This window comes from Columba livia, chromosome 2, assembly GCF_036013475.1.
Source record: "Columba livia isolate bColLiv1 breed racing homer chromosome 2, bColLiv1.pat.W.v2, whole genome shotgun sequence".
In the NCBI taxonomy this organism is placed as follows: Eukaryota; Metazoa; Chordata; class Aves; order Columbiformes; family Columbidae; genus Columba; species Columba livia.
Genome location: NC_088603.1, coordinates 113,275,416 through 113,288,345, shown reverse-complemented (window position 1 = coordinate 113,288,345; position 12,930 = coordinate 113,275,416). Strand labels below are relative to the sequence as shown.

General features: G+C 43.6%; 1 protein-coding gene across 2 annotated transcripts in view; it reads right to left on the bottom strand.

Annotated features, from left to right (window-relative positions):
- CABLES1 (Cdk5 and Abl enzyme substrate 1) overlaps positions 1 to 12,930 on the bottom strand; it is a 76,116-nt gene that overhangs the window by 26,770 nt on the left and 36,416 nt on the right. Inside the window, exons 3-4 of one of the 2 annotated variants that reach the window (XM_065053319.1) lie at positions 10,708 to 10,800; positions 2,529 to 2,606 (exon numbers count right to left, since the gene is read on the bottom strand). In XM_065053319.1, coding sequence (XP_064909391.1) covers positions 2,529 to 2,606; positions 10,708 to 10,800 — 171 coding nt within the window. The remainder of the gene's footprint in view (positions 1 to 2,528; positions 2,607 to 10,707; positions 10,801 to 12,930) is intronic. The other variant, XM_065053320.1, reaches the window with a different exon arrangement.

Below are 12,930 nucleotides of genomic sequence, written 5' to 3'. Positions count from 1 at the left end.
GTAAAAACCACCATTGATCACCAGCAGCCCCTGTGCTGCTCTGGAGCACGTTTCCCTTCAAAAACCTGCTGCCAGCCACACTCCAGTGAGCTGGCAACTGCCCAGCTGCCAGGGAGGGGGACTTGGGAAACCCAGGGGACAACTCAAATTTCATCTTCTCATGTATTTCCACAGCTCTCCTCACCACACGCCCCCAACCTTCATTTGTATTTCTGCAACCATTGAAAAACACCATCTGGGGGCTTGGGGAGGGGTTTTGCTATTGTAACTTGACCTCAACATGAAGGTGGGCAAGAAAAGGACACAGCCAGGAGGACACTGCTTTTGTCTCATTGTAAGGGCTGATGCTGCCCCATCTACCCTGGCCATATAGGCAGAGTTTCGCTGTGTCTGCAGGATCTGCCTTTCAGACAGGTTTTTCAAACAGGTCTGCTAGTGCAGTTTATCTGCCAGCACTGATACAGTAGAGCTCTTCTGAGCTGCATATACAACATAACGGGAGCTGTCAGCCTCTCCAAAACACAGCTGTGCCTGGAGCTCTCCTCGCTGGCCACGGTGCCCGCAAGTTGTGGTAGAGGTGGAGAGGCAGCAGAGCTCCGCTCTGCTCACAAGGAGCAGCCTCCCCTGTGTGTGTGTCCATCCCGTTCTCCTGCACTCCTGACAGGGCTTACTCCAGCCTGTGTTAACTGCAGACACGCCAAGGTTCCCTGCAACAATTTATTTTTCTAAACTATTCACTAATGTTTGCAGAATGTAAACCAGTCAGGACGTTTTGCCTGGGGACACATGTCAGCGATCCAGAGATTCGGAGAAATCAAAGCTAAAGGGTGCAGTCACTACAGCACTTCAAAAGGGTACTAGTGTCTCCCCCTTCTCCTACCACACATCCAAAATGTGCAAAGTAGCATGCAAACACTGTGCAGCCCAAACAGAGTGGCTACAGTTTATGCCATACTGCCTCATCTGTTCTTTGCACCAGCTGTTCCTGGAAGGAGGTGCCATTGAATTGTTTCTCTCTTCCTCTGATGCTCTGGTAGAAAGACAGAGGGCATCTTTTTAAAAATTCTTGCCTTTTTAGCAAAGGGAACAGGGCTGGATTGTTTTGTTCTGGCAATTGCTACTTTCTCATCCCATGCCCTTCTTGCTGCGTAAGCATAGCACAAGACATGACATGCTGAAATAATATTTAGGTTTGCAGCTGAGCTTGTTACTGCTCTAATTTAGAAACTATAACCAGTCATCAGCATTTCAAAATATATTCAATTTTCAATAAAGAGGCAAATTCCACAGGCCAATGACCATAAATGAATGACAGTGTACCCAAGAAGAACGAACAAAGCTGTCAGTCTGTCAAGAATTTGCCTCATGTGTCATCCCCATTTAATTAAGGGAAAAAATGTACTCTAAGAGACAGGGAAGTAAGTCAACTCTCCTATAAAGGTGTCCCCTTTCTTTGTGCATTAAAAATCATCTCCCTTTGTTTTGAATTACTGATGCAAAAGCAACTTGTGGCACATCATCCTCCAGAACTGAATAGATGGCTGAAAAATACAAGCCAAACTCATCCTTTTTGCACTGGATGAATTTGACTCTGGATGACTTGTGGGTCTTTCGAATGCACCTCAGTGTATCAGCCGAGTGTTCCACACAGAATTTAAGCCTCGCAGGCTCTGAGCTGACCCCAGCTACAGGCAACTCCCAGCTTTCTGGCAAGTGGCCGCGGTGGCCAAGCTTCACTCTCTGCCCCAGGGACATGGAGCTGCCACCCACCAGCATGACCCTTCCCAGCTTTGTGCTGTGCCTCTGGAAACACCCAGCAAGCCGTGCCCCAGAGCCTGCCAGGCAACATGTCCTAGCCAAGTTCAGTTTCTTCCACTTCTACAGGTTCAGTCCAAGAGCAAAAAGCCTTCTCAGTCTTTGGAGAACTGCTTCAATCCAAATAAACTTTTCTATCAGAGGTGTAGCATCTCAGCACACTGAGGGATACACAGCAGCTCCAGGGATGTTGCTTATACCAGCTAAGAACCTGCATGGTATTATGGCCGAAACAATCTGTTCTAACTGACTGAATGATCTGACTAATGGTTAAATGTACAACGAAAGGGTATTGTGTTTAAATCCAAATATTTCTCTATAGTTCTGAAAATCTAGATACAGTAGCACCATGTTTGTGTGGGAGAATAAGAAAGATAAGACTCCTTATAAAATAAAAGCTGCGATGTCTAGAATACGTGTTTTGTCAAAGCTGAGTGAAGTCAGAATACACAATAAAACCAGTGTATTTTTCAAGAACATTGATTTCAGGAGGGTTTAATAACCAAAGGTACCACAACACATATAAATAAATTGGTGACTGAGAGCTGCAGTTTCAACTTGGTAATGTTCCACAAGGCAAATATATCTAAGTGCATTTATCTCTTCTTAGAGCAGATACATAAAAGCATTAGCCTCCATCATGCTGTTGTCTTGTTATCAGGTCTACATGCAGGCCCCGAAAGACTATGTAGTACATGCATAAATATACATACCCGACTTGGGTACAGTCTCGATATGGCAGCACTGAAAATATGCTACAGAAGGATCTTCTGCTGCTGATAAGGACTATTCTAAAATATAAAAGAAAATAAAAGAAATCAAAGACTAAAATTTAAAAGTCCCACCACAATAAGCAAAGCAACAGATGTTACCGTTGAGAAATCTGTAATCATAAAACTTCCATCGTGGCGATTTCTCCCTCCTCTTTTTTATCTCACAGGTAGGCTACCATGCTACTGATTCTTCACAGAAGCACTGAAACCTGTGCCATACATTACACAGCAAATGAGCAGTGGAGTCCCATCCACTCCACAGGCTTTCTAGGAAGACTACCTGGAGTACATTACTTGGAACCTGAGACAGATGTTTTTCTAGTGAAAGGAGCCCTAGTGAGAGGAGTCCACCCAGAGAGGCAAGGAGTCGTTGTGGCTACTCATCGCTATGGCTGAAACCAAACAGACGGAACCCACAGCAACCCCCGTGACCTACGCCAACAACCACCTGTGATGCACACCACAACTCCATGGCTGACTTCGAGTCTGCATTTATCGGACAAGAATTTCCAGCTGCTGGTCATGATCTTTCTCTGCTAAACCAGAGGACTCCCTTGATTTTCAGCTTAATGTTCCTGCAACAGACTGATTCATGGATGAAGTCAAAGTTTGCTATTGTCATAAGCTTTCAGATCCTTTCACTGTTTCCCAGGTTTCTCCTTGAGTCTTTTTCAGTTTTTCCCCATCACCCTTCTTGGTCTCTGGGCTGTAACACTGGCCTCAGTGGTTGCACAGATGGCGAAGATAAACATCACATCTTTCAGTCTTACCTTTAAGATGAGTGCCTAACCCTGACAACCTGCCAGCCCCTGTGCTCAGTAACCACATCAGCCCTCTTGGCTCTGATGTTGCATTGACACTCAGGCACAACTGATCCCACCACCCCTTCTCCTCCAGTGCCGCATATGTCTTGGTTACTAAACTGTCAGGGCTGAATCCCTCCTCTAAACACAGTTTGCCTTCATTCCTTATAGGCAGGTAGCTCAAGATTTGGCTACACAAAAGCACACATTATCTGCCTGCACAGAGCTTATCTCAGAATCCAGGCCACTCTTACCTCAAATGCCTTGTATTTGTAACCAGTCTCCAAATCTCTGCATCATCTGCAAAGTCATTGTGTGGCCTTAAATCAAACACCTTAGAGCAACCTACTTGTTTTACAGCCACACTGTTGCCTTTAGCCATCATGCTCTGACGTATCATTAGGCAACATTAAAACCACCCTGAGGTCAAGACCCACTTTACATTAAACTGTCTGGACCACCAGTAACTACATTATTATCGTTTTGGGAGACACAGATTGGCAAGAAGCCAAGAGAAGCTTGTTCAAGACCAAAGATACAAAAGGCCAATAAATAACTGATTATTTATAAATATAGGATCATAGAATCATTTCAGTTGGAAGAGACCCTCAGGATCGAGTCCAGCCTTAACCTAACTCTAGCACTAAACCATGGCCCTATATCCTTTTTCCTTGTTATCTTCAGGACACCACAATTGTACAATATACGCTAAAAAGACCCTTTTTCCCTTCTAGAGTTGGCCAACAGGCTGCATCCCCTCAAATTCTTTTGAGACACAGTCAGGGCAGCTTGTGCCATGTTCTAATCTGATTAGTTTTAGAATTTACTGGTGTTTTACCTTTCTAAAAATCTTCACTTGTGGTCCAAATGCTAGGACCTACTGCTAGGTTGGTTGTCAGGGCTATTGCACTCCCTCACCTGCTCTTCAACATTGATTTTTTCTGACATTATGTGCTACAGGTCTGTATGTGAAGATTTCCGCTGAATTTCTCATTCTTTGTCCTACACTGGTCAAAGCTGGACAACAAGCGCTAGCAAGCAAGTTCTTTACTGCCCAAAAACCACTATATGCGCCTACGAATCTCATACCAGTTACACTGTTATTAAAACACTGTTTCCTTAAGGGACCAGCTTAGTCATCGTTCTTGGAAAGGGCTTAGATCCCCAAGAGAGCTGCTGTATGTAACGCTTGGGAAAATGCAGAATTATCAATTTTCCTTCTCCTGGATCATTCTGCTAGAGCAATCCTATTTTCTTCCTTAAAAGCATGTTTAAAAGCAAAGTGGTATTTACCTGCTAATAAAGAAAGGTTTCTAATAATAGACATGCATACGGCATTAGGAAGTTCTGCAGCAGATAATGTATGATTTCATTGTTTGTCTGAATGCTACAACACCCTTTACCTATGCTAAACATCTCAGATCCCATAAGATGGCCTCATGGTGCATCACTAAGTTATAAAGCAGGGGGGAATAATTTTTCACATTTGAGAAAGGCAGCAAAAAACCCAGCATATGATTAATTTTGTGCTTGCTACTGCTCACTGCTGAATGGTTGCTACTCACAACAGCTTGCTTGTTCACTGGAAGCCTTGTTTGCTGATGTATGAAACTTGGCACAGATTTTGAGGCTGACATCAGAAATCAGCTCTGAATTCCAAAAACCACGGTACCCACTAAGCATATTGCCCCCGCTCCCCTGGCTTCTTCAAGAAATACAGCTCTTCCACAAACGCCCTATACCTCCCTAACAAAAAAACCAAAACTAACCAACCAAACAAAAGCAACAGTAATAAAAACAAAACCCCCTCAGTCCTTAATACTTAAACAAATCAGTGCTTCCATGCCCACAAGCAGAGACAACGGAGGGAAGTTGCCACTGAAAAACTTGCTGTGTGTATCAGGAACCAGACCAGAAAGGAAATAAAAAGCATCAGCCCAGCCTCTAGTTTTTTCAGATTTCTTTCCCAAATATTGCCTTTCTTTCAAAACACCAACTGGGGGACTGACTTTACATAAAGATCTCCCAGGCAGAGCAAGAAAGGAGCGCACAGCTTCCACTGCTAGAATGCCACAAAACCTGCTGGCAGGGGCTGGTTCGAAACAGCCTTAGGAGCTGGACTGGAAGAGAAGCAGGGCAGGCAGCGGTCAGAAGCTCATCACAGAGGGACAGAACTGCATTTTACTTGGAGGTCTGATGATATGCATGGAAAATAAAAATATTCTGAGGGCCAGCAAAGGTTTGCTGGAGCAGAAGGTCCAGAAACTTGTCATAAACTGCACTTTGAAGAAGGTGTGGTTGTAGCTGGCTGCTGTTCAAGAAAATTGAATTTTTGTTTATGGGAGAAAAGCCTTCTCCTGGACTTCAGTTCTTCAACAAAGAGCATCTACAACCCTGTGCAGCAGTGAATGACTTATCTCTGACATAAGAAGCAGTTTGAGTCAGAGTGGGTTTACGTGCCCCGACTGCTATTGTGCCACCTAGACATCTTTGAAATGACTTCATGAAAAGGTTTTTACTCACTAACTCTCATATTTCACCAAGAAGTTGTACTAATTACTATGGTTCAGAGCAACCATTATTTTGCAAGAGAGCTCTGACAATGTGTAACTGTCTGAGACTGTACAAGCTAATCTTGCAATTTCTTTAATGAGGTGTATCCTATGAAACTACAAAAACTTGTAGAGCATAAGGCTCTCAACAGAATCAGTAATTCACTTGACTTGAAGCAGATAGCAATGTCTGTTTTCTCTAGCGTCTGTCTTAGGTTTGAGTGTGTTGTACAAAAAGGCTGCCATCAGCCAATGTGATGTATATCATATGTACCATGTACATGCAGAATATTGTAGCCTCTTCTTTCATAGCTCATTGATGATGTCTGACTACCAGGGCATTGCTGCCCTACATACAACACAGAAACCATGGATGCTGTCTGGGTAGCAGAAATGATTTTGCAGTTTCCTGAGCTCAAGCTGGGGCTGCTGGAAGGTGGCTAAAAGTAATAAGGAACAATCAAAAGGGCACCAAACCAGACATTTCATACCCTATGGACGCTGTTTGGCCCTGGCATGGAACTATACGTACACTAACAAAAAACCTGAGAAAGCTATAGCATGGGGGTGGGAGAGGAGCACTGGTTTACTGCTTTTATATCTGCTAATATAGGATGACTCTAGAAATGTTCCTGTCCCACTCTCACCATGAATTGCTTGTTCAGCTGGCTCAGGTTGTTGCTTTTGTGGCCTGTTTCTGCTGCATAGGGAATCTTCTGCTTCACAGTTTATGGAAGATACCACCAATAAACCTGCTGAGTAAAGTGGGTGAAAGCATATGCTGGTTGCTTCTTGTGCTAACTTGTATGTCAGGGTTGCCTTGCCTTTCTCTTTTAAAGGGAAAATTTATTTTGTGTTATTTTACAAGACTGTTTTGACAATACAGTCTAGGAAACCTAATTTTCTAGCTCCTTTAATAAGCTACATCCTAGAAATCTGAAGAAACCAGTTTAACCAGTGCACAGAACCACCAACAGGAAGCTTTAAAAGGACTGGCTGACAAGCTGCAGTCTGGGCACAGGTGATTTTTCCTCTGCGCTGAAAAAGATCACAGAATCACAAAATGGTTGAGGTTGGAAGGGGCCTCTGGAGATCATCTATTCCAACCCACCTGCCAAAGCAGGTTCAGCCAGAGCAGATCGCACAGGAATGTGTCCAGGCAAGTTTTGAATGTCTTCAGAGGAGGAGATTCCACAAGCTCTCTGGGCAGCCTGTTCCAGTGCTCCGTCACCCTCAGATGCTACTAACTTCTGTATGGACATGATTTCCACCCCTGCAGCTGGATGTGAGTCTAGACTGGCTTCTTCCACCCTGCAGCAGTTTTCTGCAGGTCAAGTTTCTTCAAGTTTTTCCCAGCTCTTTGGAAAGCTAAGTATGCAGCTCAAGCCATAAAGCAGTTTCCCAGATCACAAAACTCTGAGGAATGAAACCCAAAACCTTTTCTCTTTCATTTTTCCAGAATCAACCATCAATGTCATCAATGGTGACAGTTTTTTCTGCAACGTTTGTAGAGATGAACTCTTATTTTAACCACGGCCGGTCCTGCCTTGTTGCTGGACTGCCAAAGGCTGTACCCAGAGCATCACTGCCCAGCTGTGTCACCCCCATGGCTGAGAGGGGAAGAATTCTCACGGCCACAGGACAGGGAAACCTCACTTCACAGGCTGAGAGCCACAAATACGAGCAGTTAAAAGACAAACAAGCCCTGAGCTATCTTGTATCAGACATAGTGTGGCCAGCAGGACTAGTGAAGTGATTGTCCTTGGCACTGGTGAAGCTGAACCTCAAATACTGTGTTCAGTTTTGGGCCCCTCACTACAGGAGTGACACTGAGGTGCTGGAGAGAGTTCAGAGAAGGCAACAAAGCTGGTGAGAGGTCTGGAGCACAAGTCTGATGAGAAGCGTCTGAGGGAACTGGAGCTGTTCAGCCTGGAGAAAAGGAGGCTGAGGGGAGACCTTATCGCTGTCTACAGCTACCTGAAAGGAGGTTGTAGCATGGAGGGGGTTGGTCTCTTCTCCTGAGTAGCAAGTGATAGGACAAGACGAAACGGCCTCAAGTTGCGCCGGGGGAGGTTTAGATTTGATATTAGGAAACATGTCTTCACGGAAAGAGTTGTCAGGTATTAGAACAGGCTGCCCAGGGAAGTGGTGGAGTCACCATGCCTGGAGGGGTTTAAAAGATGCACAGGTGAGGTTCTTAGGGACGTGGTTTAGTGCCAGTGTCAGGTTAATGGTTGGACGTGATGATCTTGAGGGTCTTTTCCAACAAAATGGTTCCAGGATTCCATCATCCACATTGCAGTTTTCTTTGCTGTGACACTCACAGTCACAAACCAGAGAAACAATTACTGAAAGCGCTAGCTATTTTAATGACCAGCTATCAAATTCACCACTCAAAAACATATTCGGTGTAGATGTTTTCAAAGCTGGGATCCTCAAGTTAAGTGAAAGGCTGACATGTCACAACAGAAGGCTCAGGGGTTTTGGAAAAAAGCGCAGAGAGCCCGACTCCAGCACAGCTCAGTGTCAGTGTCGTGACCAAGCACAAGCTGCCTGGAATGAGGTCCTGGGCATGGGAAGGAGTCCCAAGAGGTGTTTCTATCCACTGCAATACCATGCTCCTACGGTCACAGGGAACCAGGAACATCTTTAAAGGTATTAAGGTACTCAGAAACTCTGTTGATTTTAGGATCAACACATAGAGCAAATCCACTTGGATTTCCAGAAGTCCTTTTCATCTAGAATTCCTATTAACTTCAGTGACTGCAACAGCATCCATACACCTCAGAAAAACAGGGTATGTGCTCAGATTACTTACTGCTAGACTTAGCTGGCCTTTGGGGTGACACAAAGTATTGACTTTGCTTTTTTATTTTTAGCTAATATTGCTGTGGCTCTTTGTCTATAGGATGAAAAGCATTTCCAAAACTTTGTATCTTATTCTTATTCTATCTGTCTTCTACATAAAAGGATCTTTATTATTATTATTGTGGAAATATTCTGGAAAACTGTGCCTGCTGATAAAGATAAGAAGCCAGTTGAATAGCAGAAGCTTACTCACTGTTTCCTTAGCAAGAAAAATATTCAGTTATATTATCAGACATAACAACTAATATATAAACTAAGACAAAATGCTAGGATATATCCTACAAACACTTTTTTGCAATGGATTGAAAAAAAAGTTCATGAATCAAATATTTATTCATTTTTTTCAGGTGACAGTTCTATCAAGCTTATGGCTGTTTTTTATGTAGGCATCTCAGAAATTAAACATCCTCTGTGGAATAAAACCTTAGGAAAGTATTTTCTCCTATAAGAAATTCATAAAGCATACATGTATTTATGCACAAAACAGACTGAAATTAGAGGGCTGCTTTTCAGCATTTGACTCCACATGTATTCGTTGTAAAGATAATCATTGGCTGCTAGTCAGACAATAGTTAAGTCAACAGTTCTGCATACGTCTGGTTTGCTACAAAAGCTGTTTCTTAAAAGCCGTCATCTCTCAGAGCCACCTTCTGCAATATTTATGTTGATTACTACCTTTCACTTCATTTAATTGTACGTGGGAGAATAAACGTGAGGAAAATTTTACTCAAGCCAAGTAACACCTACCAGAATTCAATTCATAAAACTTGCGGTTCAATGTAATGTCAGAATTTCTATTGACCTGGTTCCATGTTTGATGGAAGCCACAGGCTACATGGACAAATCGGTCCACAAGAATGTACATGGTTCTTGCCCACAGCAGTTGTATGAGAACAGGCATGTACAAGGGTCAACTCTCAGTGGGATGGTTTAGTCTACATGAAGCCTGTTCAGACCGCCTATTTCAAACCTATTCAGGTTTGGAAGGACAAGAATAAAATCATGAGGCACGTGGGGAAATTGTCTTGGAGAAAAAAGCAGAGGGCAGGTGTTGTCTTTATAAGCAGGGAGGAGCTAGTTTCCTTTCTGAGCTGGATGATGCTGCCATAAAGAACCTATTTTGCTGATGGGAACATCGTGAGAGGCAATGTGCCTTTGCAGTAAGGGAAGTCCCTGCCGACTGCTGCTGTACAGGTCCCACTGGTGCTGCAATCCAAGCAGATGCATCCCTCACACAACCTCCGGGTGCCCCCCTGCCTGCCTCTGCCCCAAAAACAAGGATCCCACTCCTCACCTTGCCACCACCACCCCTAGGACATTTCATCTGGGAGGACACAATGGTGTGACCGGGATCTGTCACGTTTATAGTTTCTCTTGTAAGACTCAGGATAATCTTAATACCTTTCCCTGAAGCTGTTTTCCTGAGTTACTTGTCCGCTAAGCCTCCCGCCAGAGGCAGCCCTGACAAGCCAGCTAGCTTGACGCCTACCCTCACACCCACTAATAGATGTCGAAACGTCATTCAGCCATTGCTAAACTTCTTCCCAGCAGGTTCGTCCTCTCACACTTAGCACCTGGCACTACTCTCGAAGAAACACAAGCAGACAATGCATAGTTTACTCCCACTGATCTTCATTTTACGCAAGTTATCTGCATTATGGAGACACAGGTCTTGAAAATCCACAGGCCAGCACTTCCATTGACTCTCACTTCACCCAAGGAAGAAGCATGGACTGCAACCTGCACCTTCACAGATTATTTTAAAGCCCATTATTATACATTGGCTTAAGCAGCAATAGCACACTGTGCCCTTGCACGGAGATGCTGACCCTGCCCTTTCCCTCAGGCACCATGGATTGCCTGCCTTTGCAGAAGCAGCCTTTGCATGCACAGTACCTGCCGTTTCTGGTGTCATGTTGCCGCATGTTCTTGATAAAATGAACCTTCTTAAAGTTCTTTGGTCTGGGTGATCCTGAGAGTGTCCGACACCTGAAAAAGAAATCAGTTGGGGGGCGGGAAAGGAGAAAAAAATAAAAGTATTCAGTTGCCTGCTGTACAGCCAAGAAGTCTACACAAAGGCAGGAAGGAAAGACAAGACAAATGATTCAAGTCACCCTGTGTTAGGAATCAGCAAGAACAATAAAGACAATAAGTCTGGAAATGCGACAGCTCAAATAAAATAATAATAAAAAAAAAAAGGCACCACCACCCCTCCTCCCTTCACACACAAAAAAAACACGTAATAGAAAAAAATCTCAGCAAAAAAAAATAAATTCCTGTAATCTGCTGTGACAGCTTAGCGCAAGCTTTCAGAGGAAAAAAAATAAACTAAACAAAAACCTGTTAAAGATGGGATTTTCGCCCTTATAGCAACACACACACTTTTGTATCTTCCTCAACTATTGATAAAGTTACTAAGGAAAGTTCTTTCTTCTTTTAATTTTAGAAACATTTAAAATCTCTCATTTGCAAGGATAATGCCTATTTGCTTTTTACTCTAAATATTACTTTTCACATTCCTGACAGAAAACAACTAAAAATAAATTACCTCAGGGGAAAAAAAACCAAACCTGTCTTCAAAACATTAATCCTTAAATCTATTTTACATCCAAACGGACTTTTTAAATTGCAGTTAGAGAAAGAAATTGCCAGAGGGAGGAGAGATGAGACAAAGAGCAATATCACCCCACTTCCAGCTTTGCTCTTTTTAATCAGCTGAAACCACAATGCATGTGGCAGCTTTTTCTCTGCCTCAGTGCTGTTTTCTTGCACGGCACAGCGCAGTGTGCAGGCAGCGGGGATAACTCCTGCGCTCGCTGCAGGGTCAGGGCTGCTGGACCGCAGCCACTGCATCCTCCGTGGAGACAAGGGACAAGCATCCTCCGCCTGCAGACAGGACCAGCACAGTCCCTCTGTGTTGAGGCTCCCTGATCTATTTTTCCCATCCTCCCCTATGCCTAGGCAGAGTTCAGCAGCTTCCCAACCCCAAGAGTTCCTTTTGTTGGACTGAAACCACAGCCCACCAGTCCCAGGCCTCCAGAGACTGTTCCCAAATGCCATCACGCTGCACGGGCACACACTGAGGTGGGATCCCATCACTTTGCCATTTCTGCCTTCCTTCTGCTAGTAAACTCCTTAACATACCCTCACCCTCGGGTTGCAATTAGCCTTGTTACTTTCTTCACAGGAAGATAACACCAAGAGAGAGGTTCTACCACCAATTCTGCAAATTAGCAAGTAAAAATACTGCCTGGCAAACCATAATTTGTTTATATCTTTTGCCAATTATGCATTTGAATCATTTATGAGACTGCTTCATAACATGCTGGTAAGCATTCAACAGTAAGCTTGGTAAAAATAATCAAGTCTTGGTAATAGGCCAGTTGGTACAGCCTCTGCTATTAAGTCTTTGCTTTGAGGTGGGGAGAGACAGCCAAACTGCATGTAGATAAACAAGGCTATGGGCTAAACATCAATATAAACCAGCTGAATTGCAGGTCCCAAGATAAAGAGTCGTTCAAACTCAAGCTGCTGCCTTGCTGAACAGCTGACCTGGAAGCATACCATGCACCAGTCAGACTACTGCTTAGCCCGTTTCTGAACTGTTAAGCAGTTGCTCCGTTTTCCATCACCCTAGTGACTAATTACTGCAGTGCCCAGAGAACCCGTGGCCTCCTGGATGCAGGAATAAAGCCGCACTGAAGCTGCTGATATAACAGAGATGGGGCAGATTTATTAGTGAGGCAGCAGTCACAAACCCACCAGCCAATACAGCATGACAGTAATGTTGGTTACTGGAATAAGACCATGTGCATGAAGAAAAAAAAAACTATAAAAATCCATAAAAAATAAGAATACTAAAAATACTACCCTTCAAAAGCTTACTTTATTAAACCAGCTTACTTAGTTTTTAAAGGTATTGCATTAGAAGCTAGTAATTCCTGTTAGTTATAACCAAATTTCTCTATTAATCAAATCTGACTTCTTATTTCCTGACATTTAATTTAAATACTGACTTTTTACTTAATGCCCTAAAGCCAGGGAACGTGTAATTCATGTCACCTACCACCCTGTAGGGTGCTTGAGGTTTCACTTTACCCACTATGAAGAACGTCTTAA